This window comes from Lonchura striata, chromosome 19 (assembly GCF_050655825.1).
Source record: "Lonchura striata isolate lonStrDom1 chromosome 19, ASM5065582v1, whole genome shotgun sequence".
In the NCBI taxonomy this organism is placed as follows: domain Eukaryota; kingdom Metazoa; phylum Chordata; class Aves; order Passeriformes; family Estrildidae; genus Lonchura; species Lonchura striata.
Genome location: NC_140721.1, coordinates 5,843,047 through 5,870,033, shown reverse-complemented (window position 1 = coordinate 5,870,033; position 26,987 = coordinate 5,843,047). Strand labels below are relative to the sequence as shown.

The 26,987-nt window shown below is 58.7% G+C and overlaps 1 protein-coding gene across 2 annotated transcripts; it reads right to left on the bottom strand.

Moving 5' to 3' along the window:
• Positions 1 to 528: 528 nt before the first annotated feature.
• On the bottom strand, positions 529 to 26,241 carry TMEM132E (transmembrane protein 132E). Of its 2 annotated transcripts, none has more exons than XM_021550837.4 (9): positions 26,044 to 26,241; positions 12,645 to 13,545; positions 11,794 to 11,934; positions 8,659 to 8,851; positions 8,100 to 8,243; positions 4,455 to 4,660; positions 3,528 to 3,807; positions 3,260 to 3,451; positions 529 to 2,823 (listed from the first exon to the last, which is right to left on the bottom strand). In XM_021550837.4, the coding sequence occupies exons 1-9, from the start codon at positions 26,114 to 26,116 to the stop codon at positions 1,795 to 1,797; spliced, it is 3,159 nt and encodes a 1,052-aa protein (XP_021406512.1). In that variant the 5' UTR covers positions 26,117 to 26,241; the 3' UTR covers positions 529 to 1,794. The 2 variants fall into 2 exon arrangements, with proteins under 2 accessions (XP_021406512.1, XP_085413597.1); XM_085557471.1 differs by having other exon boundaries at positions 2,009 to 2,791.
• Positions 26,242 to 26,987: the final 746 nt, after the last annotated feature.

Here is a 26,987-nt window from a genome sequence, read left to right as displayed (position 1 = left end):
TTCCTGCTCAGAGCCACAATCAGCTCCGTGGCTGGTTTCAGATAAGGGGGCAGAGTAAAACCAACTCCCTGCATGCCCTGCCTGCACTCTGAGCACGTCTCAACTCCCCTATTTATACATAAATATATGTATATACAAAACCAGCATACAGCGCTCAGGTGAATTTTAAGGCCACCCAGGGGAGAAACTTTCACAGACCCAAAATTGATAAACTCCTTAAAGAGGCTTTTGAAATACCACACACCACCCCAGACCACGGCTCACCTGCCAGGGAAACTGAGGCACGGGTGGGGCTGCTCTCTGCCCACCCAGGCTGCCCAAGAGGGGAGGATTTTGGAGGGGGAAACCCTCAAAACCACAGCTTTGACCCCAAAATGCTCAGTCAAAGCTGAGCCATCCCCCAGGAGACCCCACAGCCACCAGGGCTTACCCCCAAACCCACTGGGAACCCCCACCCAGGCACCACAGCAGAGACAGGGCCCATGACAGTGCTGCCACTTGCTTTTTCTTCCGGTTTTTTTTCCTTTTCTGGTATTTTATTTAAGAAAGAAAAAAAAAGAAAAGAAAAAAAAAGAAAAAAAAGAAAAAAAAAAATAGACACAGTGGTGGGTAACTTTCGATCCAGAAATAATCCGCTGCCAACCTCCACCGGGTGATGCTGGGGGGGTCCCTGTCCCCACATGCTCGGTGCCCATGGGGACAATAGCACAGCCCAGCATCCCCAGCCTGCCAACCCTGGTACCCGGGTGTCCCCCCAAGGCTGGGAGATGGGGTGCCCTGGGCTGGGGGTGCCCCTTGGGTGAGCCAGAGGGGCTGGGAGGTGCCACCAGCACGGGGGGACCGGCAGGCATCGGGTTATGGCAGTCAGAAGGCACCACACAGGCTGAGCCTGGCCCCGGGCATCCCTGCTGGGCTGGCACTGGGGGAGCCGGGCTGGCACTGGGACACACAGGCCAGGTCCCATTGAGGTGTCCCGGGGCACTGGGAAGCTCCCACACCACATTCCCATCCCAGAGCCACATCCCAGCGCTGGGAGGGGGCACAAACCGGTGGCTGCCCCTGGAGGGTCCAGCAGGGCTGTGGGGTGGAGGGGGACCAGCACTGGCCCCGTGGCTGGGACAGAGGGACAGGCAGGGTGGGCAGCAAATGGCCCAGCTGGTCACCCCCAAGCTGCCCAAGCAGCCAGGGAGGGGGGCACAGCGGGAATTTGGGGCTGGGGCACAGCAGGTGATGGGGACAGCAGTGCCCTGAGCCCATGGCCATTGTGCCCCCCACTCCTGCCTCTCCCAGCACCACCCAGCGTGGGCCAACACCCCAAAACCCACGGGGTGACCCAGCACTCGCCTCCAAAATTGTGCAACTGAGCGCAGCGAAGGCTGGGGGAGGCCCTTGGGAAAACCTCCCCCACCACCTCCCTGCTGGGCTCCGGGGGGAAACGGGGTCCCTCCCTTTTCCCAGCCCTTCCCGGCAGGACCCACAGCCTCCTCCTGCCAGGGCCACGCGCACACCCTGAGCTGGGACCCCGTCCCCTCTATCCCCTCTGCCCTGGCGGCTGGGGGCCACGCGTGTGCTGCTGCCTCCCCCGGGACACCCGGTGGGGAAGGGGCGAGAACTGAAAAAAGGCCACCCCGGAGGTGCCTCTGGACGGGGTGAGGACGTGAGATGTGCGGAAGAAGGAGCCGAACGCGGGCGTCCGGCCCCGGGGAAGCGTGGTGGCGCGGCGTGGCGCGGCGTGGCGCGGCGTGGCGCGGCGTGGCAGCCCCTCCCTCCCGCCCTGTCCCCGCTGCCCCTGCGTTAAGCGATCTCCTTGATCCTGCGGATGTAGTTGTGGAGCTCCTCGGGGTCCTGCAGCCCCATGTCCTGGCACACCCATTCCAAGTCCTCCTCGTCGGCGATCGGGATGGAGTTGTAGGCCAGTTCATCCGAGGGCATGGTGGCGAAGGTGGTGAACTTCACCCGCTTCCGTTTGGAGGTGGGTGAGTTGAGCGGGTCCTCGCTCTGGTCCCGCGTGGAGCCCCCCGAGGAGCCGTCCCCGCGCCCGTGCACCTGGCTCTGCACGCTGGTCTGCGAGCTCCCGCTGCTGTGGTGGTCCCCGTGGCAGCAGGTCTGCACGTTTTCCAGCGGGTTCCCCGGGCTCTCGGGCTGCGGGGAGAGGTCATTGTGAGCCCGCAAGGGCTGCCCGTTGCCCAGGAAGACCCAGTGGTGGGAATGGTCCATGTTGGTCTGGCCTTCCGGCGGGATGCGCTTGTGCCGGTACTTCAGCACAAAGACGATGCAGTTGATGAGGAAGACCAAGATGGCCAGGCAGAAGACGCCCAGCAGGGCGTACATCCCGATCTCCAGGTCCGTCAGCCCACGCGTCACCTGCACGAAGCCGGTGGGGATGGTGGGGAAGTCCTCGGTGGGGTGAGACGCGCCGGACATGCGGCTGTCCTCGCTCGGGTCCGCTTTCCTGTCCACCTCTGCCCGCAGAGTGGTGCTCGCCCCGGCCTCCCCCAGCCCCGGCCTGCTGGACACATGGTCGTAGTCGTAGGTGGGGTCCTCCTCGGAGCCGAAGTGGACGCGCACGGTGGCCAAGGCCGTGAAGAGGACGCTCTTGCGCTTGGTCTTCTGGCAGCTCTCGCAGATGACCAGCTCCACCCGCAGCAGCTCCCCCGCGCCCTCGCTCTCCGCCACCACCAAGGGGAACGCCCGGTCCTGGGTCACCGACACCACCTTCTCGTCCAGGCTGCTCACCACCAGGTTGTAGTCCTTGGGGTCGTAGAGGGACAGGGGGGCCGTGGTGCCGTCGCTGTAGGAAATCCACAGGCTCAGCAGCGCTTCCTGCGGGACCAACACAGGCAGCGGTTGCCCAGCAGGAGGCCAGTCCCACCTGCACCCCTTTGGCCATCCCCCACCCACCTCTCCACCCAATTCACCCTTTATCCCTCCATGATCCATCTTGCTCCAACCAGTCCCTGTTTTTCTCCTCAGCCTGTTCTTCTCTCCACATTCCTCGTGCTTGCCCAGGCTCAATGTGATTTACCCAGACGTGGTCACCAGAGCTGGGCCAGGAGCTGTACAGGATTCCATCCCTCCCCCATGGTTGTGTCCTGTCCCCAGACTTGGATCACAGATCTCTGTGAAGGTTTCTGGGGTGTTTTGGGGTCACCAGGGTGTCATGAGGACAGCGCTGTGAGGGCTGGAGTGTGGGCAGGATTTGGGAGGAGAAGGCTGCACCCCAAGTTCTCCCCCAAGCCTGGATGCCCCGCGGGCTCACCTGCTTGAAGAAGCTCAGGGTTTGCTGCACGGAGGTGCGGGCGATGATGGTGTGGCTGTTGCCAGGGCTGGGGTGAAGGGACAGCGAGAGGCTGGAGACCACCTGGGCCTTCAGGTCCGTGATGCTGACCTTCTCCTCCGCCACCGTCACCAGCGTCTCACCCAGCACTGCCTCCACCAGCGGGGACACCACCTGCAGGGGACAAGGTTCCTGTCACCGCCTGCCAGCCCAGCTAGGCTGGCAGAGGGAGGAAAGGTGGCTGGGGTACCTTGAAGAGGGTGGTGCCTGGCTCCCGCCCAGCCAGCGTGGAGCTGTCCACCATGTGGGCCACCCGCGGGTCGTCCACGCGCATGAAGTCACTGACCAGGTCGGTGACCTCCACCAGCCAGTCCGGCCCCAGCATGGTGACCACCTGACCCGTGCCCTCGGCCGCCGTGGTGTGGAACTGGGTGAAGACCTGCAGCGTGGAATGCTGGTACTGCAGGGCACAGCCCCGGCTCTGCTTCCGCTCGTCCTCATCCTCCTCGTGCTCGCTGTCCCGCACCGACCTGCGGGATGGACACATGGATGGATGATGGATGCATGGATGGATGGATGGATGGATGGATGGATGGATGGATGATGGATGGATGGATGGATGGATGGATGGATGGATGGATGGATGGACGGATGGAGCAGTGGGTGGGCAGTGCTGCCAAACTCTCCACACCGTGGCTCCTCAGCCCCCGCCAGGAAAGGTGGCCAAGCAGGGAAAAACAAGATGTCATCAAAAAATGGTGGCTCCTGGGCAAAAGATGTCCATTGTCCATGAGGGATTCAGGGGATTTAGCAGCAGGCTGTAACAGCAGGGTCACCAGCATCTCTGCCCACTCAGCAAATGAGAGGACAAGGTATCTCTGCTGGGATGGACACCTGGAGGTCTCTAGACTTCAAAAAAGGGACTTGGAAGCTTGGCTGTTCCCAGTTTCATCTAGGGAACTTTTGACCACTCACCACCAACCTCACTGTGAAATGTATTCCTTCCCCATAACCTGTGTCCATGACCTCTCCCTTTCCACCCAAGCCCCCTGAGATGCCTCTGTCTCCACCACCTTTGAAACCTCTTCATGAAGTAGCTGAGTAAGACAATTAACCCATGACCACCACCTCTGCCTCGCCTTCTCCAGGCTGGCCAGTGTGGCTCCTCAGCACCCACCTCCTGTCCGGCAGGATGGGCACCCTCCAGCCCTTGACCTGGCTCAGCCGGGCATCCGAGAGCTCGATGTGCAGGGGCAGTTTGGGCACCCACACCGTCATCTCCAGCGGGGCCGACAGGTGCTCGTAGGTGAAGGTGACCCGGGCGCTCATGGAGCCCCGCGACTCCTTCCCGCTGACAAAGACGTAGTCGCAGCTGCTGGAAACCTGTGGGACAAGAGAGGATGGGAATGGTCCTGCAGGCACAGCAGAGATCGTGGCAGAAGGCTGGAACTGCAGAATGTCACTCGGCATGGATCCGGTTCATGCCGGCCCCTGGAGCTGGGATGCTCCTTCCTTTTGGAGATCCTGCTCAGAGGGAGGTCCACACCTCGTGTCCACCATGCAAAGTGTCCCCTGACCCAGGTCCTCCTGAGGCACAGATCTGTGTCCACCATGCACAATGTCCCTTCACCCAGGTCCTCCAGCCAGCCCTCACTTTCTCCCCCCTCACCAAGGACCTCCACTTGGTGCCTCAGTTTCTCTTTGGCCTCCATAATGAATTGTCCCTGAGCTAGAGGCACCCATGGGTGCTTTACTGAGTTTGAAAATTTCTCAACCTGAAAATTTGCCTCAAAATCTCCTCCAGAGGAGGCAGCGAGCACAGACCCCTCTCATTCCTGTCCTCACCAGTGCCTTGTTCCCATCCCTCCTGCTCACCCCAGAGCAAGATTCCTGTGGTCTGAATGAATCCCTGTTCCTTTTCTTGCTCCTCCTCTTTTAATTCCCACTTATTCAAATGCCATTTGTGAAATTGGCTATAAAATAAATCCATCCTGCAGGGGTGTCACTCATACCCCCTGCCTGAGCCAGTTAAGGAGCTCAGGGGACACCAGGCCAGCATCTCACAGGGTTTGAGCTCAGCTCACCAGTCAACAGCTCCTTCCCAGCCAGAGAGGCAGAAGACAACCAGAAGGGGACTCCAACCTCTCATCTGCAGCGGCCCCATGGCCCAGCCCTGATCCCGTGTCAGGGATTGCATCTGATTTGTTGAATGCTGGAGAAGAGCAGAACCCGTTTGCTCAGCCAGCAGCACTGAGCACCTCAGCAGCACAGAAGAGCTGATTTCCAGCAGTCGGGAGTCCCTGGATTCTCTGATGGCTGATAAAGGGCTGAGGCCAGGCTGCAGGTGGCTGGCAGTGGTGGTGGCAGCATCCCTGTCTCTCTCCCAGCCTACTCCTTGAGCACCTCTGGACAACCAGACGCAGGAACTTTGCATTTCTGAGCCCACAGCAGGGTTTGACTTCTACACCAGCTCCGGGAGCCCGATGCACGGTGTCCATGGTCCCCTGGGGCTGGTGGAGGAGGCAGAACCCTGGACCTGCGCTCCTGGGGACATCCCTGAGCCCAGGAGGATGCAGGAAGCTTTGTTCCTTGTCTTCCTATCAGAGGTACCAGCTCAGCAAGCCTGACGAGACAATCTCATCTGTGGCGAGGCAGCGCCTGAATAAAGATGAGCTCCCAGGTGAATCCTGCAGCAGAGGATCTCTGGATATTGTGCCATTTATCACAATAAACACGATGGGCTCTGCTGGCATTACCTTGGCTAATAAAGCCCCCGGCACCTCCTTCTGGGCACCACTTGTTCTGCAGCCAGGAGGGGGTTGAAACTATGACAACAAAAAATCCCTGCACACCAGGCCTGCCCCGAAGATGGAGTGACTGCAGATTAGCTCGGAAATGAAGCTTGTTCGGGGAAACTTCCCGGATTTACGGCTCGGTGTCAGGAACAGAGAGGCTGAGGGCTGCCTGGGCTCCCAGCCAAGGCACCGCTGCCTCCGCTGCTGTGGCCAGGAGTTCCCGGCTTGGCACGGGGACAGGCGTGGGATCAAGGGGACACATGTTCTCCAAGGCCCCCAGGAGTGGGGAAAGCCACCACGGTCCTGGTGAGTGAGCAGGGTGCCTCCCTGAGGATTGGTCCTGTTGAGCTCCTGAGGGGTTCTCCAGGGGATGTGGAGTGTGGGGTTCTCAGAAGGGTCACGCACAGGTGAGGCTGAGCATCTCCCACTCCCTGTGTGACCCTCCACCTCCCACAAGATCACCACCCATTTTAAAAATAGGGAGCGATTTCCGCACTAGCCTGAGTGGTGATGTCCTCCTGTACGCCTTTGTCACCCTGTGTCACCACAGAAGGGGATGAGCGTGACAGCTCCCACTCATGCTCTCCCACCACATCCTTCAGAGCCACATCCACGCCAAGCCCAGGACAAATTCCACGTTACACAAGAGAGCAACCACACCAGGGAGCCACCCCAGAGCGGGGAGAGGCAGCTCCCCAGCCCGCCCTCACGTTAAATTATTTACAGTAACAGATAGCACATCCCACTCCGTAAGCTGTGATTTATGGAGCAGGTTTAGAGCCCTGACACCGCAATCATACTCCCCGATCTCAGCAGGTAACTGAGAGCTCCCTCGGAAATGAAGCTCCAACACAAACACCAAATAACTCAGCAAGAAATTGCGCAGGGCTCCGAGCGGGATGAGAGCCGGGGCTGGAGGGCTGCTCCCTGCATTATTCATCCCAGCTCCTGGGCATGTGCCTGCTCCCCCCAGGTCTGGGGACAGAGTGTCAATAGATTTATGAGCAGAAAGGCAGCACATTAAACAGTTTAAGTGTCTTGGAGTCCATCCTGAAGTGTATTATTGCTCCAGTGTTTTATCACACTGGGGAGGACTGGGCTCCATAAATTAGAGCTGGTCCTGTAAATCCCACGGATCTGAGTTTTAGTCAAGAACTTGGGTAAGCACTTTGTGGCACTGGATGTCCCCCACGGTGGGTGACACAGCCCCATGGAGAGCAAATCTCAGCAGGGACAGAGCTCTGCCATCACCCCTGTGGCAAAGAGGACAAGGGGCTACGGCCCCCCGGAGAATCCAGACCCCTTCCCTGCCTCTGCCCAAGCCAGCAGAACATGGAAAGGGAGAGCTGGCTGGGTGCATGCAGGGAGAGGGGTGGGAGGTGTTTGGGAGAAGGGAATGATGTCTGGGGGCGGATGGATGGATGGAAATGGTGGCAGAGTGACACGGGCAGGTGGGCAGATGGATTTATTCAGGGATGGAAAAATGTATATATGGATGAACAGGGATGGGGTTGGGAAATTGGAGGGTTCAAGGATCAGGGGCTGCCTCGGGGCTGGGGCAGGGAGTTTTGGCATCGGCCTCATCAGCACCTTTCCCACGCGGATCCTCCCCCTCAGCTCCCCTTTTCCCTGCATCATTCCCGTCTCACCAGTCCCCTGATCCAATCAGGACATCAATGTCACTCCCGAGTGCAGGCACTGATGGGAAGGTGCAGCTCAGCCCACAGTGACAATATTTCCCTTATCAGCACTGAGTGTTGTGATAACCACAGTTACTGCTGCTGCCAGCGTGGGAGCATCCCGTGGCCTCTCCGGGGACAGTGACAAAGTGTCTTGTCCTTCTCCCAACAGACCCCAGGGAGAAGCTTGCACAGAGTGGAGCCACCGAGAGGTTGATGTTTGGTTTGGGGGGGTTGTGAGCCACATCAGCTCAGTACCAGCCCCAGCCCAGGCTGCTGTGGGGGCCAGCACTCCTGGAAGAAGCCCAGCCACTTGTGAGGGTCACAAGACCCGCTCCCCACACCCACCTTGATGATGTCCTCGTTGTTGGACTTGCACTCCACCATGGCCGAGACATCCACAATGGCGCCGCTCAGCTCGATGGCAATGACCTTCACGGGAATGGCCACCGTGCGCCCCGTCAGGATGGCTGTGTTGATGATCTCCGTGTCCTGGGGGTGGGGTGGAAAGAGCACCATGGTGTTAGAGGGCGGAGAAGGACCTGGGTGTGGTGGGATGGATGATGGATGGATGGATGGTGGATGGATGGATGGATGGATGGATGAATGGATGGATGGATGATGGATGGATGGATGGATGGATGGATGGATGGATGGATGATGGATGGATGGATGGTGGATGGATGGATGGTGGATGGATGGATGGATGATGGATGGATGGATGATGGATGGATGGATGGATGAATGAATGATGGATGGATGGATGGATGGATGGATGGATGGATGGATGGATGATGGATGGATGATGGATGGATGGATGGAGAGGTGCTATAGGGCAGGTGGTCAATCCCTCAGGGGGTGCCAACCCCTCAAAGCAGGTAACAACTGAGGGCAGGAACCTGCTCACCATGGCCAGGGGCACGATGGCCCTGATGTCCCTCTGGATGACCGTCAGCTCCGTGACCACCTTCTCCAGGTCGGGCGGGGGGTTGCGGCCCCGGTAGTCGATGTGCCACATGATGCGGCGCGTCACTGACTGGCTGGTGAAGTTCTCCATCTCAAAATCCAGCTGCATGATCTCAGAGGAGGAGTCCCCGTCCCTGGGCAGGGGGACAGGCAGAGGGGACATAGTGAGGTGGCTGTCCCAGGTCCCATCAGAGTCCCCAGCAGGTCTCCTTGGTGTCCCCAGGCTGCCAAGGGGGACTGGCAGTGTGTGCCACCCAAACCCAGCAACCCTGACCCCACCTCTGCAGAGGCTGCTCCGATGGGATCCTGCAGATTCCCATGGGAATCTCCCCAGTGGGAGAGAGAGAAATGTTTTTCTCCACCTCTCCCAGCAGGACAAATAAAACCTCATCAGCTCTGCCAGGGCTGCTGGGTGACATCACAGGGTGGGCGTGTGGCCATGGCCTCAGGGGACAGTGGGTGGCTGCAGGTGCTGGCCTTATCTCCCTGACTCCATCTTCCCAGAAGTGTGGATGGATTTACTGCTCCTGCCTGGACACTCATGTCCCACAGGTCAGATCCCGAGTGTCCCACACCCAGAGCACTCAGGAATGACAAACAAGTGTCAACACATGAGCTCAGCCCAAGCTCTGGACTTTACAGGCCTTTCCAAGGGGATTCCATAGGGAAACTGAGTCACAGGAGAAAGTTTCAAGCCCAGACAGCAGGTGGGACAGCACTGAGTTGGGACATGGGACAGGGCTGTCCCCATCTGGTGAGAGAGGATGGGCAGGGGACAGGGGAGAGGACAGAACCAGCAGGGGAGAACAGCCCAGGACCATCAGCTCAGCAAACACACACAAATTAATGCCAGGGCTGAGGACAGCAGGACACGGAGCTAAAGGACAGGGAGTGACCTCTGGGATGTTCCCAAGGCAGGGTGGAGAAGATGCCAAACCCAGCACGTGGTGCCAGACTGAGGGGACAGGTTGGTGTCCATCACGGCTTGGACACAACCCCATGGCAGCAGCGTAAATTATTCCCACACCCCATCACTACAACCAAACCTCCCCAGAGCTGATCCTGCCCTCCCAGCTCTGCCTCCCCTGCAAATCCTTGGAGTCACTCAGCGCTCAACCCTGCCCCAAGTCAAACTTCACTGCTCCCCAAAAACTGAACACGCCTGGAGGAAAGCCCAGAGCCCCCACAAACCACAGCACTGGGAAAAGCCCCCCAGAGCCAGCGAGGAGGGGAGGAGCAGTGAAATTCCAGCGGAAGGGAAGCCAGGAGCAGCTCCAGTTTCATCGCAGAGCAGCAGCAATTGAGAAGGTCCCATCGATCTGGGGATGCAGGGCACAGCTGGGTTTCTCTCTAATCAATATCTAATGAGTGACAGGGAGCAGGGAGAGAGGAGAGCGGGAAGCTGGAGCTGCTCCAGGCCACGGCAAGCCCTGATCCCTGCTCCCTGATCCCACAGCAGCTGTGGTGGGCTTTGCAGTGGAGCTGATCCACGGGGGCTCCTGGGGTCTTGCTCTGCCCCAGGGCAGCTCTGGGGTCCAAGGGCTGAATCACCAATGGCCACAGGGTCTGAAAAGCAGGTTTGGCTGCTCTTCCAATGCCAGGAGTATCAAATCCAGCTGGGAAGAGGCAGGTCCAAAGGCAAAGCAGAGCCAGAGGTGGTGTGGCAACGGGACTCCTGCCGTGGGCTGCCCCGAAGTGTTCCAGGAGTGCTGCCAGGCCCAGCCACCATCCTCACCTCCCCCAGCATCACCTGCTCGGAACAGACCACAGCCAGGCTGCCCACACTGGGAGAACAATTTAGGATGCAGCTGCTGGGGTGCAAACAACCCCAAATTGGCCATTCTGAGCCCAAAGCTCAGGGCTCACAGCCCCTTCCTGCACAGCCAGCGCTGCCAAAAAGCCCCCAGAGCCCCAGCACAGCAACTCCTCTGTTTGCACAGCCCGGAGGGCAACATGGCTCGGAGTTATTCATCCTCTCCATTCCGTTAATATTTGATGGAGTTGTTTGTGTAAAAGGTGATTGTAATCACTTTAAATTCCTCCCCCGTCTCTAACCTTTGCAGGCTGATTGGAAGTGGTGCTGGCAGCGGGAGAGGGGGAAGGGGGAGAGGATCCTGCTGCCGGCAGCTCTGCTCTCTGTGCTGTGGGGTGGCTGTGCAGGGCACAGGAGGTTGGTTGGTGGCCCTGGGGACACTCCTGGATCAGCCATGGGGCCATGGGTTTGGATGCTGTGGGTGCATTTTGGAAGCAGCAGGATGGGGTGAAGGAAAATCTGCTCTCCTGGTAAGAAAGGGGTTCTGCAGAGCTTTGGAGGTCACAGCAGAGCAGGCAGAGCTGAGGGGATCTTTTTTCCAAGAGTTTGGCCCCAGCTGTGCTCAGTTTTGGGGTGGGGGACAGAGATGTGGGAAGATTTCCACCACAGAGGACAGGAATGGCTTGAGCACATCCAGTTGCTTTAATCCAGCTCCTGGAGATTCCTCGTGTCCCTTTTCCCAAGACACGGTGACAGAGACATCACTGCTGTTTCCCAGCCCTTCAGAATCTTTCCTGCTGCTGTTTCTGACCCTGTGTCCTGCCAGTCTCACATCCCCCCTTCTTCATGCTGAAAACCCTCTGAGGTCTCAGCTTGGCTTTGTTGGGTCCTTTCTCCTTCAGATCGTTCTCAAATCCATCTCCAGGGCTCTCCTCAGCTCCTCTGAGCCTCTCCAATGTCCCAGGAATGTGTGAGCAGGGCAGAACTGCCTGTCTCAGGTGCTGGCTTTGATCCTGCTCCTCATCCAACACTCATCCGTCACTTTAGGGCTCAGATGAGACCTTGCCTTGCTCCCCTTCCTTCCCAGAGGAGACTCCAGGATAGACAGCAAAGAGCTGCTGCTTCCCACAGCATTAAAACTTAATTGAAAAAAATCAAAATTCTTCTACCTCAGACCAAGGAATCCTCTTCAGCTTCACAGCTCAGCCTTAAAATCCTCAGTTTCCCCTGCCAGCACCCCGGTGGCACTGCAGCCACCCAGGGAGAACTGCTTCAGGCCAAACCCCAGCACTCCCCTGGCATTCCCAGAGGTGCAGCCCTTACCTGGGCCCAGCCCCGTCCACCCTGGACACGTCGACGGTGGCCGTGGAGTGTTTGCCACCCGTCAGCAGCTCCGAGCTCACCAGCCACTGCCCGCTCCTGGACTTGGTGCTGAGCAGGTTCACACCTTTCTTGGCCTTCACCCTGCAGAGAGCGACAGTCAGGGGTGGCTCCTCACCCTCAGGCACTCCTGGATCCCCTGGGATACCCTGCCATGGCACGGGAGGAGTTTTTCCCCTTCAGGCTGTGGGAAGCATCACCCAGGCTGGCAGCAACAGCCCATTCCAGCTCCTCTTGCACAGTATTTTGTCCCTCTAGTGCTGTTCCAGCAGGATTTTGGACCCTCCCCAGCCCCAGGGCAGTAACACCCTTGGGGTGAAGGACAGGGGAGCCTGGAGCACCACATCCCCCATTCCGGGGGGCCACAGGGACACTTGCAAGTGCACTTTGAAGAGATGTGGCCAGAGCTTGTGTCCCCATCTTTAGGGACACAATGGGGGTCCCCTGTGCACACCTGCCCACTTTGGGCTTCTCAGCACCTCCTGCCCCTGCTCCCACCTGGTTCTGGGGCAGGAGGAGGGGATATTGGGGACCCCCCCTTGCTCCACAGCTGTACCACATCTTGTCCCCAAAGTGGCTGGGAGTAAACCCACGGCTGCTGGCAAAGGCAGCAGTGCACAGTGCCAGGGCAGAGATGTCCTGCGTGGACGGGAAGCTCCCACTGCAAACCCACATTCCAGATATTCCAGCCTCCAACAGATCCCACGAACACCACATCCTCCCTTCCCACAGCTGCTTTTCCACAACCGCCCCTCGGAAAAAAAAAAGGAGCGGGAGCATCCCCAGGGCCTCACCTGAGGGTGAAGTGCTCCACCGTGGAGTTGGCCATCAGGTAGAGGAGGATGCTCAGCACCTCCCCTGGCTTCAGGGGCTTGTCGGGCAGGCGGATGAAGACGTTTCCATCCAGGTGATGCTCCTGCAGGGCGGGCCCGGGCGGGGGCTGCAGGAGGCTGACGCTGCCGATGCGCAGCAGCGGGTGCTGCGTGGGACCCTCGGCGCGAGCGCCGCCGGCCCCGCGGCGAGCGCCCACGTCCCCCGGGCACTGCCCGGCGCCGTCGGGCGCGTGCAGGGTGTAGTACAGCTCGGCCTGCTGGCTCTCCCCCGGCACCAGCTCCGGGCTCTCGGGGTTCTTCCTCCTGCCCGGCGGCACGGCCGAGGGGCCGAACCAGGCGTGGGGCAGCTCGGCCTGCACCAGGCACATGGCCAGGCTGCCCCGCAGGCGGCACGAGCTCTTGAGCTCGCGGGCGTCGCGGAAGGCGTGAAGCCGCACGCAGGGCAGCCGGTCCGTCACGTCGAAGTCGTCCCAGTCCCGGCCGGCCACGTAGAAGAGCACTTGGACCACGGGCTGGCTGGCCACCAGCCGCGGCTGGACGATGAAGGCGCGCACCTTCCAGTTGACGGTGAGGCGGTCGGGCACCTCCAGGGTGCTGGAGGGCTGCAGGTGCTCCTTGGGCAGCACCAGCCCCGTGCTGAAGGGCCCCAGGGTGACGTTGAGGACGGGCAGCTCCTTGGTCTGGAAGACGACGAAGGGCTCGGAGCGCTGCAGAGGGGCGCTGCCGTTGCCCGCCGGGCTGGCCCCCAGCTCCTTGAGGAAGAAGGCCAGGCGGGTGTTGGACAGGCGGTAGCTGACGGGCAGCAGGATGGCACCAGGGGGCTCGGCGGGCTCGGGGCTGGGGGCCGGGCCCTTGGCGTGGGCTGCAGAGGGGAGGCAGAGTGCAGGTTAGCATGGGGCATCCCCTCTGGAACAGCTCCCGAGCAGGGAACGCTGAGCCAGGCGCAAGTGGAGCAAGGAGGAGTGGGAGTTTCAGCCCCCAAACCTCTGAGAAGGGCAGCGAGAGCCTGGCCGGGTTTCTCTCTCCCACAAACCAAAAAATGCTGATCCCAGGACTTCGAGCGGGATTGTGCCTCCTCATGGGTGGCAGCGGCCTCAGCAAAGACACCCTCATGGGATGGGGTGCCCAGGATGTGCTGAAGCCACACGCAGCCTCGTGTTGTCCCTGAGGAGCCCAAAGCACTGGTCACCAACCCCAGCACTGCGTGAACCAGCACAAACCCTTCTACAGAAACAAGGCTGGCTTCATCCCAGCTCCACCCCTGCTTCCCAAGGCACGGATGCTGAGTTTCTCCCGAGCCTCATGACCAAAAGTTACCAAATCCAGGTTAATTTTTGGCTGGCAGATCCCACCACGTATTTATTATTATCATCAAGGCTTTCCTTCTGCTTCCAGCTCTCAGATCACCCAGGAAAGGTGGCTAAACCAGCCCCCAGACCTGCTCTGTCCCCACGCCTGCCTTAAGGGTGTTGTCACAGCCAGTCTGTCACCTGTCCCCCACCCAGAGGTGTCACCAACACTCTGCTTTATCCCCATGTGATAAAACTGGCCCAGCCCAGACCAAATTTTTCCACACCTGGTGGAAAGGTGACACAGATGACATTGGTGCAAACCCCGGCAGCACCTTGAACCCTTCAAAAATCCCATTTTGCTCTTCATTTTGATTTCCTTAAAAACAAATAACTCCAGGACTGGCAGAGCAGGGAGCCCGTGCCAGCCGAAGGGCAGAGCTGCCTGAGCCCCTGGGAAGGATCCGGTTACCGCGCTGCAAGCAGAGGGAAAATCCACGGAAATCTTCCTGGGAAAGGCAGCTGCGGGAGCCTGGAAGACACCTCAAGGTCTTTGCCTTCTCCAGCGGCTGCCAGGAATTCCCAGGAGGGCTGGATGCCCCCCGCATCCCCCGATGCCGGCTCTGATTGCAGCCGCTCCCCAGCGGCTCCCGAGCAGCAAAACCCAAATTACCGGCGTCAGACGGCGAGCAAAGGTGTGGATGTGACGGCTCCGCTGCCGGGAATGACTCCGTTCCCCCTTCCCCACGGGGGATTTGGATCCTGCCAGGATTTTTCCAGCCCTGGAAGCGGCCCCAGCCGCTTCGCTCGGGGCTCAAGGGATGCAGGAAGCCCCAGCCCAGCCGGGGAGGTCTCTGCTGCGGGGCACAGGGGAGTTAAGCAGCTTAGAGGGCTCATAAAAGGATTAGCACTGGATACGGGACGGGCAGAATCCACATCCCGGGTGGAAGCTGCCCCGGAGCCAGGCAGAGAATTCCCTGGGGCTGTGGGAACGCTGGGGATGCTGTGCCACAGTTCCAGCGCCTGCCACCCCATCCCGCTCGCTCTGCCTGTTTTCCCACCTCCCGTAGTAGCACTTCAAAAATAAAAATTCTCAAGGAAATAGCCAGGTTTCAAAGAATTCCTGAGCAATCCTCAGCCAGAGGGTGCTGCCACTCCACCCCCCGCCTCAGTTTCCCCCAAAAGGACAGGTCTGGATGAGGACCAAACCCTGTGGCTGGTGCTCCCCAAAATCATCGTTCACAGGATCTCCCTCAGCCTCTTCCCTTCCCTCAAAAACACCAAGAGGGCAAAAGGGGGAGAAGAAAAGGATTTCCCACCTCCCAGAGAGCCAGGAGGTGCAGGAGAGGTGCCAAACCCTGGGAAGCACCCACGGGTGCCCCTCTGCTCAGTGATGCCAGCACTGAGGTGCTTTCAGCCCTCGTGACTCATGGAAGTTGCTTTCTGCTGTGAAAGATCAAGGCTTTCATCCTCCTGCCATCCCAACAAGTGGAAAAGGGGATTTTTTTTTTCCAAGGCATGAGATTATTTGAGGAAAAGGATCCAGCAGCTGGAGTGAGCTGGACTCGCTTGGGTAACAGGGAAAAGGGCTTTGCTTAACTCACACTGAAACAGCAGCAGACTTCAGCCCTTCCACATCTGCGGGATTCGCAGCAGGATCCGGATATTTCACAGGGAAAACTCACCCAAATCCCACTGTCACAGTGAGCTCATGGACACTCTATTTCCCCTTCCCCATTCCCTGTGACTCTGATCAGATAACCCTGGACCCTCCTTCCTGCCCCAACAGGGCTGCTGGAGAGCCAGGGAAGCCCACCCTGCCCAAAGTCTGTACAGACCCCTGACATTTCCTGTTCTGCTCTTTGGCCCCGCTCTCCACATGGACACCACAGAATAAAGATAACTAAACCAACGTATTTTGGGGTAAGAGCCTCTTTTGGAAATCTTTGCCATCTCCTGATATTCCTCTCCTCACAGCCTGCTTACCTCTGAGCCAGCATAATATTCAGGGGGCTGTGCAAGGGTGAGAACGTCATCCCACCCCACTGAATGCCCAGCACAGCCCCAGGAAAAATCCACCTTTGAGGTGCTGCAGAATTTCTGGTGCCACCCTTGAGCGGGGGACAGGAGCAGCTCCGTGCCAGCCCGGCGAGCACCCGGTGAGGGACAGTGAGGGACAGTGAGGGACAGTGAGGGACAGTGGGGGACACCTCTGTCACCCACCCTGTGTCACAGGGTCTGGGTGCGGTTTGGTGCCGCCAGCACCCAGCTCCTCCCTCCTTCCCTGGGGATTCTCGGATGGATAATGAGGGTTGGGTGCAGCAGGACGAGGAAAGCCCTTCCCAAACTCGTTTTGCTGCTGCCGTGGGGACACGCAGGGTGGCCCTGTCACCCAGCCCGGCATTCCAGCCAGGGACAGGGCCAGGCTGGGCTGGAGATGAATGGGATGGGCACGATTAGTTGAGAGCCGGCGGATTGGCGGCACCCAGGGAAGCGATTTCCTTCCCAGACAAAATGCATTTAAACGATGCTCTAATGTGTAGCCGGGAGGGGACGGGAGCGGCGCCTCCCTTCCCTGGCCCCAAATTCATCCTGCCAGGACAGGATTCCAGCCGGAATCACAGCCAGAGGGGTGGCAGGGAAGAAGGGAGGCAGGAGGTGCGTGGAGCTGTGGGTGCAGCTTGTGGGTGAGGAAAAGGGGGAATAAGGGTAAATAAAATAGGAGGGGGAATAAAAAATGGATGGATGGATGGATGGATGGATGGATGGATGGATGGATGGATGGATGGATGACAAGAGAACAGCTCCAGGATGATGGAAAAGGAGAAGGAGAAGGAGAAGGAGAAAGGAGAAGGAGAAAGGAGAAAGGAGAAAGGAAAAAGGAGAAAGGAGAAAGGAGAAAGGAGAAAGGAGAAAGGAGGAAGGAGGAAGGAGGAAGGAGGAAGGAGGAAGGAGGAAGGAGGAAGGAGGAAGGAGGAAGGAGGAAGGAGGAAGGAGAAGGAGAAGGAGAAGGAGAAGGAGAAGGAGAAGGAGAAGGAGAAGGAGAAGGAGAAGGAGAAGGAGAAGGAGAAGGAGAAGGAGAAGGAGGGGAAGGAGAAGAAGGGAGGGGAAGGGGAAGGGGAAGGGGAAAGGGGAAAGGGGAAAGGGGAAAGGGGAAAGGGGAAAGGGGAAAGGGATGGGGATGGGAGGTCCCAGCAGCTCACAAGATGGAAGAAGGTTGCCTGGAAGGAGACAGGAAGGATGGACAGACACCACAGCTCAGGTGACTGCAGTCCCCACACCACTGTCCCCGGCCTGCCCTGCTTGCTTGTCACCCCCGGGAGGGGAGGTGGCCTCACGTCCCCTCTGGCCGGCTCTGGGGGACAGAAGGGTTAAGCCCTGCCGGCTGGCTCTGCTCTGCAGCCCTGCTGCCGCTGTGGTGAGCGGGATTTGCAGCACCTGACCTGCATTCCGGGTTTATTGGGCCGGCACTGAGGGGCCCGTATGGCCCTTCCACCCCGGCAGCTCAGCGCCCCAGCTCTCCGTGCCTGGCCACATCCCCCCTGGCCCGGGGGCTTCCTGACCCACAGCAGGACCGGGGGTGTCCCCTCGGGAAGCCGGGGTGACCTGCCCAGATGTAAACACACATCTGGTGACCGCTTTGTGGAGCCCCACATCTGCCCCAGGCCAGCTGGGCCGAGCTGCTCTGCCCGCCCGGGAGGACACATGGGGACAGTGGCAGCACCCTCCAGCCCTGCCTTAAATCCCAGACCTGGAAAAAACAGCACCAAAAGGCCCTGCAACATCGGGTTTAGGTCATCATCATCATCATCTTCTTCATCATCACTGTGAGAACCCTGGGCTTGGTCTGGGGTCTCGTGTGGTGGAAAAGTCTCTCCTCCAAGCCTGCTTCCAAAGAAAGGCTCAGCAGTCTCTGTTGTTCGGTCTCAAGGCAGTTTATTGCAAGTTATCAAAAAGATTTTCTCCTTGGGCTGCTGTGGTTTGCTCAGAGCTCAGGCAGAGGCACACACACACCCTGACATCCTCTCTGACCCCGACTGCTTCTTCTCTCCCTGTCCAGGGCTGCTGCTCTCTTTTATATGATGTATTACGTATAATATGTATACAGTTTTTCCCCAATGCCTATTACCTATATTAAATGGTGCTTTTCTACTCTAAGCCAATCTGTGAGTGCCAACATCACCAAGAACATGGAGGTGAGGAAGAAGAAGGAGGAAGAACAGGATCAGCCCACTTTCCTCCATCTTAGAACTTCTGACCCCCATGTACAAAGTAAAACCCCCCTGTACAGGTGCTAAACCCCCCCGTACAATACTAAAAAATTTCCCCTCTACCTTGTAACTACTTTTACTATCCTATCTAACCCTTTGTGACTGCTTGTTCCACCTCCAAAGTTGGTAACTCATTCCATGGCTCAAACTCAAAATCACAGCTCTTTCCAGCTGCCTGCCGGGATCTAAAATGCTTCTGACCAAGGCCTGGAACCTCTAAAAATGTCTGAGGGACATTTTGAGTTCCAACAATCACCACCCCCACTCCTGGAGCAGGGGGTGCTGGGCTCGGCCAGCCTGGCGGGGAGGAGGCTGATGGACGGACTGGATGGAGCCACCAGCTCAGCCTCCTTCCTTCCCCTCCTGCCCTGAATCCCCAGAAAACGGGGCCCAGCCTCTCCCTCCTGCTGCCTCCATCCCTGCTCCCTCCTCCTCCTCCCCCTGCTCCAGAACCAGCAGCAGAGCTGAGCTCCAGCTTAGCCCAGCCCCAGCTGTCGGCCCCGGCATCACTGCAGCCACGCTCCAGGGGGGAATTTGATCCTGGCTTATCCCGTGGGGGCTCCCGGGGCTATATCCCCACTTATTGGGGGGGAAGCACACAGGGAATTCCTGGAGAGGAGGGAGGGGAAGCTTGAGGTCAGCCCAGGAGGGTTCAAAGCTCTCTGGATGTTCACGGGGGCTCGGAGGATCGATGGATGGACGCAGCGCCAAGGAATGTGAGACTCCAGCCCCAACTCTCACAGCTCCAGTCCCAGCTTGGAACGAGGCAGGAGAGCTGTCCCTGAAGCAGTGATTTGAGCTGCCACAGTGATGAAGCCACCCCCAATGCCCGGGGAGGGATGGAGGGGGTGTCACTGTCCCCCCCAGAGGGCTCCACCCCGGCTCCCAGCCCTGCTCGGGGCTCCTGGGGAGGGGTTTTGGTGCCCCAGGACCAGCAGTGCTCCTTAGCCCCGTCTCCAGTGCCATTCCAGGGTGACAAGGTGATGATTTTAGCCCTGGGCAGGGTGACGACAGCAGGACGTGCCCAGAGGACTCAATGGGGTGATGGATCCCCCCAAAATCCTGAAACCCAGGAACCCCCAAAGAGGACATCCAGCCTGGCTATTCCCCACGGGACACCAGCATGGACCTCTCACTTCCCTTTGCTTCCACCCCTGAGCATCCTGTGGATCCCAGGCCAAACCCCAAAATCTTCTGCCTCACCCATCAGGACCAAGCACGAAGGGGAAACAGGAGTGGCAGCAGCCCCAAATACCTGGGATGTGCCACATCTGGAGCTTCTAGAGATTCTCCACACCTGCAGCTCCCACATCTGGGTGTTCCCACAGCTGGAGGTGGTCCCAGGGAAGGGTCAGGCTCAGACACCTCCCTGCCTCTCCTGGGAATCCCTTCCCTCCTCATCCCACAGCACCGACCCCTGCCACCCTACACTCCCACCCCAGTGGGGTCAGCACCTCCAAACACCCTAAAAAACAACAAAAAGGGACAAAAGAATCCTCCACTCAAAACTCAGCCAGCCCAAACATGTGCCTCTCTCCACTCCACACACCCAGGGTAAAAAAACAAACAAACAAAAAATCCAGGAATTAAATACAAACCAAAACCAGAAAATACAGAGAGATCCCTCATGGAAACCTCCAAAACGTTCCCTGCAGGCAGAGCCTTGGAAATTGGTTTTGGTGACATAAATGACAACAAGTTTCCCCTTCCCTCTGATGCATCCAGAGCCTCCATCTCCAGTCCCAGCTAATTGGAACTCAATTAAGTGAATAATTGTTACAAATGTGGAATCACCTTCCCCTGGCGTGCGGCGGGGAGAGCGTGGGAAGAGCAGGAAGCAGGGATGCTCCTGGAGCTGTCCAGGAGCCATGGCAGGGATGAGCTGGGAATTCCCACGGCACTGAAGCCAAACTGCTTCCCAAAATCAGCCTGGGGTAGGAATTCAATGGGAGCTGGGTGGGCCCTGGGTTTGGAGTCCTGGGAGCAGCAAAAATGGATTCTCTACCACAGGGTTGTGCCTGGTGGGCTCATTTCTTGTAAATCCCTCTGATTTCTCCCTCTCCCAAAAGTCCAGCCTGGCTTTTCCATCAGCAGGAGCAATAAAATCCAGTAACAGTGGTGGGACATATCCTGGGATTTTTTGGGGGGGGAGAAGCAGCCTGGAGCAAAAGGGAACCATTCCAGCAGTGCCGAGGGCTGTGCTTCCCCCAGGAAATGAATAAGAGCGAATAAACAAACCAGGGGAAAACAAAACAAACAAATAAAAAAAAAATACCAAAGCAGAGAAGTAAAGGAATAAATAAATATGGCCTAAATGGGATGTGCCGTGCAGAGGCACAGCCTGCCATAAATTCCTGGAGCCAGCAAGGCTTTTACACGGCAGCTACTTTAGAGCAATTTCCACAAATCACGCAAGGGACAGGCTGGGGGACAGGGAGGAGAAGGCCCTGCCAGAGGAGGGAGAAAAAAAGAAATTAATTAAAAAGGAGTGGGATAAAAATAGGACAGGGAAGTGGCTGATTATGACTGTCCAAAAAGCAATGGGAGGGGAGATACCCTGGGATGAACGGGGCAGCCCCAAAATGTTCTGTGGGGCTGCTGGGCTGGGGGAGCCCCACGCTGGGAGCAGCCCAGGTGGCTTCTCCAAAAATCCCCTCTGGGCAGCCAGGAATGGGAATCAGGGACAGCAGCTCTCAAGGGACAAAGCCCAGCACCCCAGGGACACCCCCAAGGCCAGTGTCCTGCTCATGTCAGCCCATCCCCTCTCCATCCCTTCCCGGCAGGGCCAGGGCAGGAACACGGAACACGGAATGTGCCCCCAGGCTGTGCCCAGCTTCCAGGATGGTTCCATGCCAGCCCATTCCCTCCCTCTGCTGGAGCTGGATTCTGTTCCAGAGGCACCCTGGAACTGAATCCAGCCCCACATCTCAGGTTTGGGGTCCAACACCAGCCCCAGAGCCCCAAAAGCAGGGCTGGGAACTGGTACCAGCTCAAACAGGGCTGGAATTCACCTCCTTTCCCTTGCTCCAGGAGAAGAGCTGATCCCGCAGCCACACCGAGCTGGCAGCAGCAGGGATTGCATTTCCAGCCTGATTTCTCTTCCAGAGCAAAACCACAGCTTTCCCTTAAAGGCAAATAAATGAAAAATGAATTCCTTCTCAAGTTTTGCCAGTCCTGGGGAAGAGCTCAGAGCAAACCCAAACTCCTGCAGGGGATGGGAGGTGACAGCAGCACGTGAGGTGGCAAAGCCACCCCAGCAGCACCTGCTTGGGGTTTTACGGAAAATCCAGGATGACAAATATTATCCAGGTGGTGGGAAAACGCTCACCAGAAGGTGACAGAGCCTTCATCAGAAGATTGAATTGGCCTTGCTGGTGGTGTCCTCCCCAAGGGCAGGGCAGAGGTGAGGGGGGACGAGGGACATGGGACAGGCCAGGGGCAGCAGCAGGTCGGGGAAGAGCTCGAGGAAAAGGAAGGGAGAGGAAGAACCTGAACATCCCGAGGAAGAACCTCTGCATGGTGTGCTGGTGGCACAGGTGACAGCCCAGAAACCCCCCAGCCCAGCTGGTGCCTCCCCAGCGTGGGGATAGCTGGGCTACCCCCAAACATGGCTGGAGGAGCCCAGAGCTCCCAAATTCCAGTTAGGGGAGCTCCAGCCTCCTTTTCCCTGGGAAATGAGCAGCAGGACTGCCTCACTCCACCCCACGGAACCATCTCTCCTTCTGCCACCACAACTTCCAGGGGAGACCTCACCCCCACAGCCACCCCTGGGGTCCCCGTCCCCACCCCAGGAGCAGCCACCTCCCTGCCTGCCTGCCCAGGGGGCTGCTCGTCAGCAGAGCCATGTATTTAATAACAAATATTCTGATTAGATTAGCAAGAGTGACCTTTTCCAGATGGATGGGATGCTCCTGTGATGGCAGTGACAGGAGCCACGTGGGGAGGGGACACCCAGCAGCTCCCACACACCCAACACTGGTTTGGCCAGGCAATGCAGGAGCCAAAAAAATCAGATTGTGCTGTCTAAACAGCCCTTCCCTCACCCACCTCCCCCAGGGTGGTGCCACATCCCCCTGACTCCCTCCACAAGAGGGTCTGGAGCTAGGATGAGTTGATGGAATATTGGGGATGCTCTGCAGGGATCCTCAGTTTTTCCTTTTTTTGTATTTTTTAAGATGCAGAGGAGCTGGGAGAGGGATCTCAGCAGTTGGAGTGGTTTAAATAGCAGCACTTCAAAAAAATTTCTCAAGGAAATAGCCAGGTTTCAAAGAATTCCTGAGCAATCCTCAGCCACGGGGTGCTGCCACTCCACCCCCCGCCTCAGTTTCCCCCAAAAGGACAGGTCTGGATGAGGACCAAACCCTGTGGCTGGTGCTCCCCAAAATCATCGTTCACAGGATCTCCCTCAGCCTCTTCCCTTCCCTCAAAAACACCAAGAGGGCAAAAGGGGGAGAAGAAAAGGATTTCACACCCCTAAATCCCAGCATCAGGCTGGGATTTCTGGTATTGGGGTTTGGGGGAGCTGAAGCAGGCTCACATGGACACTGCAGAGCCAAAATCCAACAGGAATATCCCTGCACTGTGGGAATCCAGGGCACCCCTCTGGCTGCCCTGTCAGGTCTGGGACCCTGGCAGGGGTCAGGAACCCCCTGGACAGAGCCCCCAGAGACACTGGCTGTGATCTCTGCCCATGGAAAAGAGTTTGCAATCTTACAGGATCAATTACCAGCTCTGAGTGCTTGATATGAGTAATAATTAGTATGGCATGGGTGCAAAAGTCAAATTTTAAGATTCTAGATTAGGAGTCCAAAAGAAACAAAATAGAAGAAATTGGGTGTGCCTTGTCCTTTTTCTCCTTCTTCATGCCCTCCATGTCTCACTGTGGTGTTGGCATTTTTCTGTTGGTTCAGGCTGGGGACACACTGTCCAACGTAGGTGACAGATATTGGCACGTTCTTGTAAATGCAGCCCAGGGAGTTTCTGGTATTTAATGTTTGTCACATCCCACTGAGGGCAGAGCCCCACACGCTGCCCTGCAGGACAGAGCTGGGCAGGGCAGCAGAACATGTGAGAGATAAACAGAATAAACAACCTGGAAACCAGCACAGACCAATTCTGGCTTCTTCTTTAGCAACGAAGCTAAAAACCAGAAACTTCCTACAATCTCAAAATCATCCATACCACAAATTCCGACGCTGCTCATTCCCCTTTTCCGTGGCACCACAGGTAAAAACTTGTGCCAGCTTTAACCCGGCTCAGAGGCCGGCTCCTCTCCCTTCCCCTGCCTGCCGAAACTCCTGCTCCTGGGAATGCTCAGCTGCTCGCAGCCCATCCCAAAAGCCGGCCTGGGGGCCGCTGAGCCCGCAGACACCGGGAGCTGCTCCCGGGGCACGCTGCCGGTGCTCGGGGAGCCGAGCCGGGTGTCGGTGCCCGGCTCCCGGTTCCCGGTTCCCAAGTTATGGCACATCTCCACCTGCTGGTGTGAAAGCCCGGGCTGGGAGCGCTGGAGGGACGGGCACGGGGCTCGGGGTGTGTCCCCCGCCGGGTTTGGGGTGTCCGGGCTGCACCCCCGGCAGGGATGGAGCCCTGGAGCAGCGTCCTCCTCCCGCAGCGCCAGGAATGGGATAGACGGGGAGGGCAGCACAGCCCAGCAGTGGGAAGCAGCACAGGACCCCAAACCTGCCCAAAATGCTGGGACAGGATAACCCCAGCAGAGCCTCCAGGCTCCTTTAGGAGCGGGGAAACTGAGGCACGCTGCAGGGAGCTGAGGGAATACACAGAGCCCATCCCATAAACCCATCAATCCCCCGTGCTGCATCCCAACAGCAGCGCACTGAGCAGACCCCACCAGCATCCCCCGCTCCACGTGTCCATCTGTCCATCCTGAGAGCCCCCAGGGCCACCCTGGGGCCATCCCAACCCGGAGATGCCAAAAAAAAAAAACCCAAAAAAATCCCATTTCTGGAACAGCTGATCCGGGGCCTCGGCCAAGCAGCTCCCGGGGAGCGCAGCGGGAGCCAGGCTGGCACGGAGGGCTGCTCTTAAATAAAAAAAAAAAACAAGGTGGAAGGGGAAAAGGGGATGAAATCAGCAGGAGAGCAGGGCACGGGCTGGCCCTGCCACCAGCCTGAGGCGTTTGGAGGGAGAGCTGGAGAATCAGGAGCTCTCCACGGCTTTTTCCAGCTCCCTCTGAGAATTTTATTTGTCCACCAAAGGCCAGCGAGGGAGGTGCACGTCCTGGAAGGGGAATAAAAACTCCTGGCAGAGGTTTCCCTGTCTGTGGGCACAGCCAGCCCTGGCCAGGCCACCCTCGCCCACCTCACCGTGGCACTGGGGACCCCCCCAGTGATGGGGACAGGGCATCCCCCAGCCCAGGGGACAGATCTAGGCCTGGCCCAGAGGGTTTGTGGGGTCCCAGCAGCAATGGGGGAGCACAAACCCCCAGGAGGGGATGGGGAGCAGGGGGCACATCCAGCCCCTGCAGCAGAGGCCGTTCCCCGCGGATCGCATTCCCACGGGGATGCTTCCCACAGCCCAGCCAGCCAGCTGGATGTGATCCAGGGAAATGGGGCAGGGGGGGATCCTGCTTCCCTGCAGGCTGCCAGAGCCCTGAGCTGGTGCTCCCAAGGAGCTCAGCCAGCAAAGCCTGCCCGGGGAGCACCCCAGGAACAGTTTGGGGTGGGAACAGGGAGCTCTGCCACCCCTAAGGATGCCACGGAAAGTTGTGGCTCCACAGCCTGGAGCATCCCTGCTCCTCCACTGGCTCTGAATTTCCAGGGTGGAAAACCCCTTCCAGCTCCCATCAATGCTCCCAATATCCCCTTTTTTTTCCTTTTTCCACCCCTCCTCAAGCTGCTCCAAGACCCTCGGGTGCTGCAGATGCCGAGAGAGCCCGAAGAGCCTCGGCCGTGGGCTGCAGGTGTGACACAGAGCCGGGCACGGTGCAGGGATCCCTGCAGCTCTGGGGGATCACCCGAGCCCGGCAGCATCCCCAGGACACCCCGAGCCCAGAGCCGGGGCCCCCCCAGACTGCAAACAGCCCCCGTTTTCCGCTCGGCCGGCCCGGGGAAAGCAGCTTTGGCCGGGGCTCGATTTTAAACGGAAAACATGCACAAAAATCACTCGTGGAAGCCAGCCCCGTGTCCCTCAGGGTGCGTGACCCCTCGCTGGCCTCGCTGGCCCGGAGCAGCCCCAGCTGCTGGCACCGGGGCAGGCCGGGCTGGCACCGCAGCCCCGCTGGGATGCGACTCGGGGCAAAGGGGGTGCAGGGCCCCCAAACCCGCAGGAAGAGGGAGGGGGATGGCAGGGGCTGCATCTCCCCCCCACCCCAAAATGCTGCCACCTGGGCAGAGCTTGCCCAGCGACTCGGCGCAGAGCGGGGAAGTGTCTGGCTGCGGGTCTGGGGGATCAGCGGGCGGATAATAGCGGCTAAAGCCCTGATCCTGCCGCTAAAGCAGCTCTGCATTAGGGAAACAAGAGTCGGGGGGGCCCGGGGACACCCCCTCGCCTCGTGTGTCCCCCTGTGCCACCCTGCAGGCAGCCCGGGCTCAGCCCAGCCCGCTGCCAGCGCTCGCAAGCACAAGCTGTCATTTTATTAAGCCGGGAATAAAGTCTAATCTTCACCCATTTGGCTCTGGGGGGGCACGGAGAGGGGATGGCCGTGGGAGGGGGGGACCCAGGCGGGCACGGAGGGGCAGGGGGTGCCCCCGGGGAGGTGGGGGGGAGATGGTGCAAAGCCCCGTATTGCAGGCATATATAATATAGAGATGTATTTATAAATATTGCCCCCCCATCACTTACCGGGGAGCAGCAGGGAGCAGAGGCAGCAGAGCAGCGCGGCCGGTCCGGGCAGCATCTTCTCCAGAGAGGCCATTGCAAGGTGGGGGACAGCCAGGAAAAGCGAGGGGGAGAAAAAAACCCGAGGCACCCCAGCGGCGAGAAAAAAAAAAATAATTTAAAAATAATAAAAGGAATCCAAACCAAGCACCAAAAAAAAAAAAAAAACGCAGAAATCCCCCTAAATCCAACCACGTGCGAGCCGGGAGCAGCAGCCAGCGGCGGAATTTGGGGAGGGGGGGGAACCGGGTCAGGTTAGGGGGGGCTCGGCTTTGCCCCCCCTCAGCTCAGCGAGCAGAGCACCCCATCTCCGGTCCCCCACCCCTCCCCACCCCGCACCCCAAAGCTGCCGCAACCCCCCCCAGTGCCTGCAGGGCGGCCGGGGGAGCGCCCAGCCGGCGGGGGAGGGTCCCCCTCCTCTTCCTCCTCCTCCTCTTCCTCCTCAGGAGCCGCGAGCGGGGGGAGCAGAGCACGTGGAACCCCCTCCCGGAGGCAAAAGCAGCCCCGATGTGCCGGTGGAGGATGATGCTGCAGGGTGCGGGTCGCCAGCCCACCCCCCCCACTGCACGAGAAGAAAAAATCAGAATTCCAAGCGCTGTTCTTCCAAAGAGGAAAAAAAAATTGGGTGGGGGGGGAGGGAAGCAAAAAAAAAAAAAAAAAAAAAGAGCGGAATTAACGCGCTCCCCCTGAGGAAAAACAGATAAACAGGCAAAAAAAAAAAAAATTAAAAAACAAGAAAACAAGAAGACCGTAACACAAAAACCACAACCCAGAGCCGGGTGAATAATTAATCCCAGGCAGATGCGATTAATCGGCGGCAGGAGCAGCTCGGCGGCGGAGTCCCCCGTGCGAAGGCAAAGTTTGGGGGTGGGGGGGACACCCCGGGCTCAGCGCTGGCAGCGGGGGGA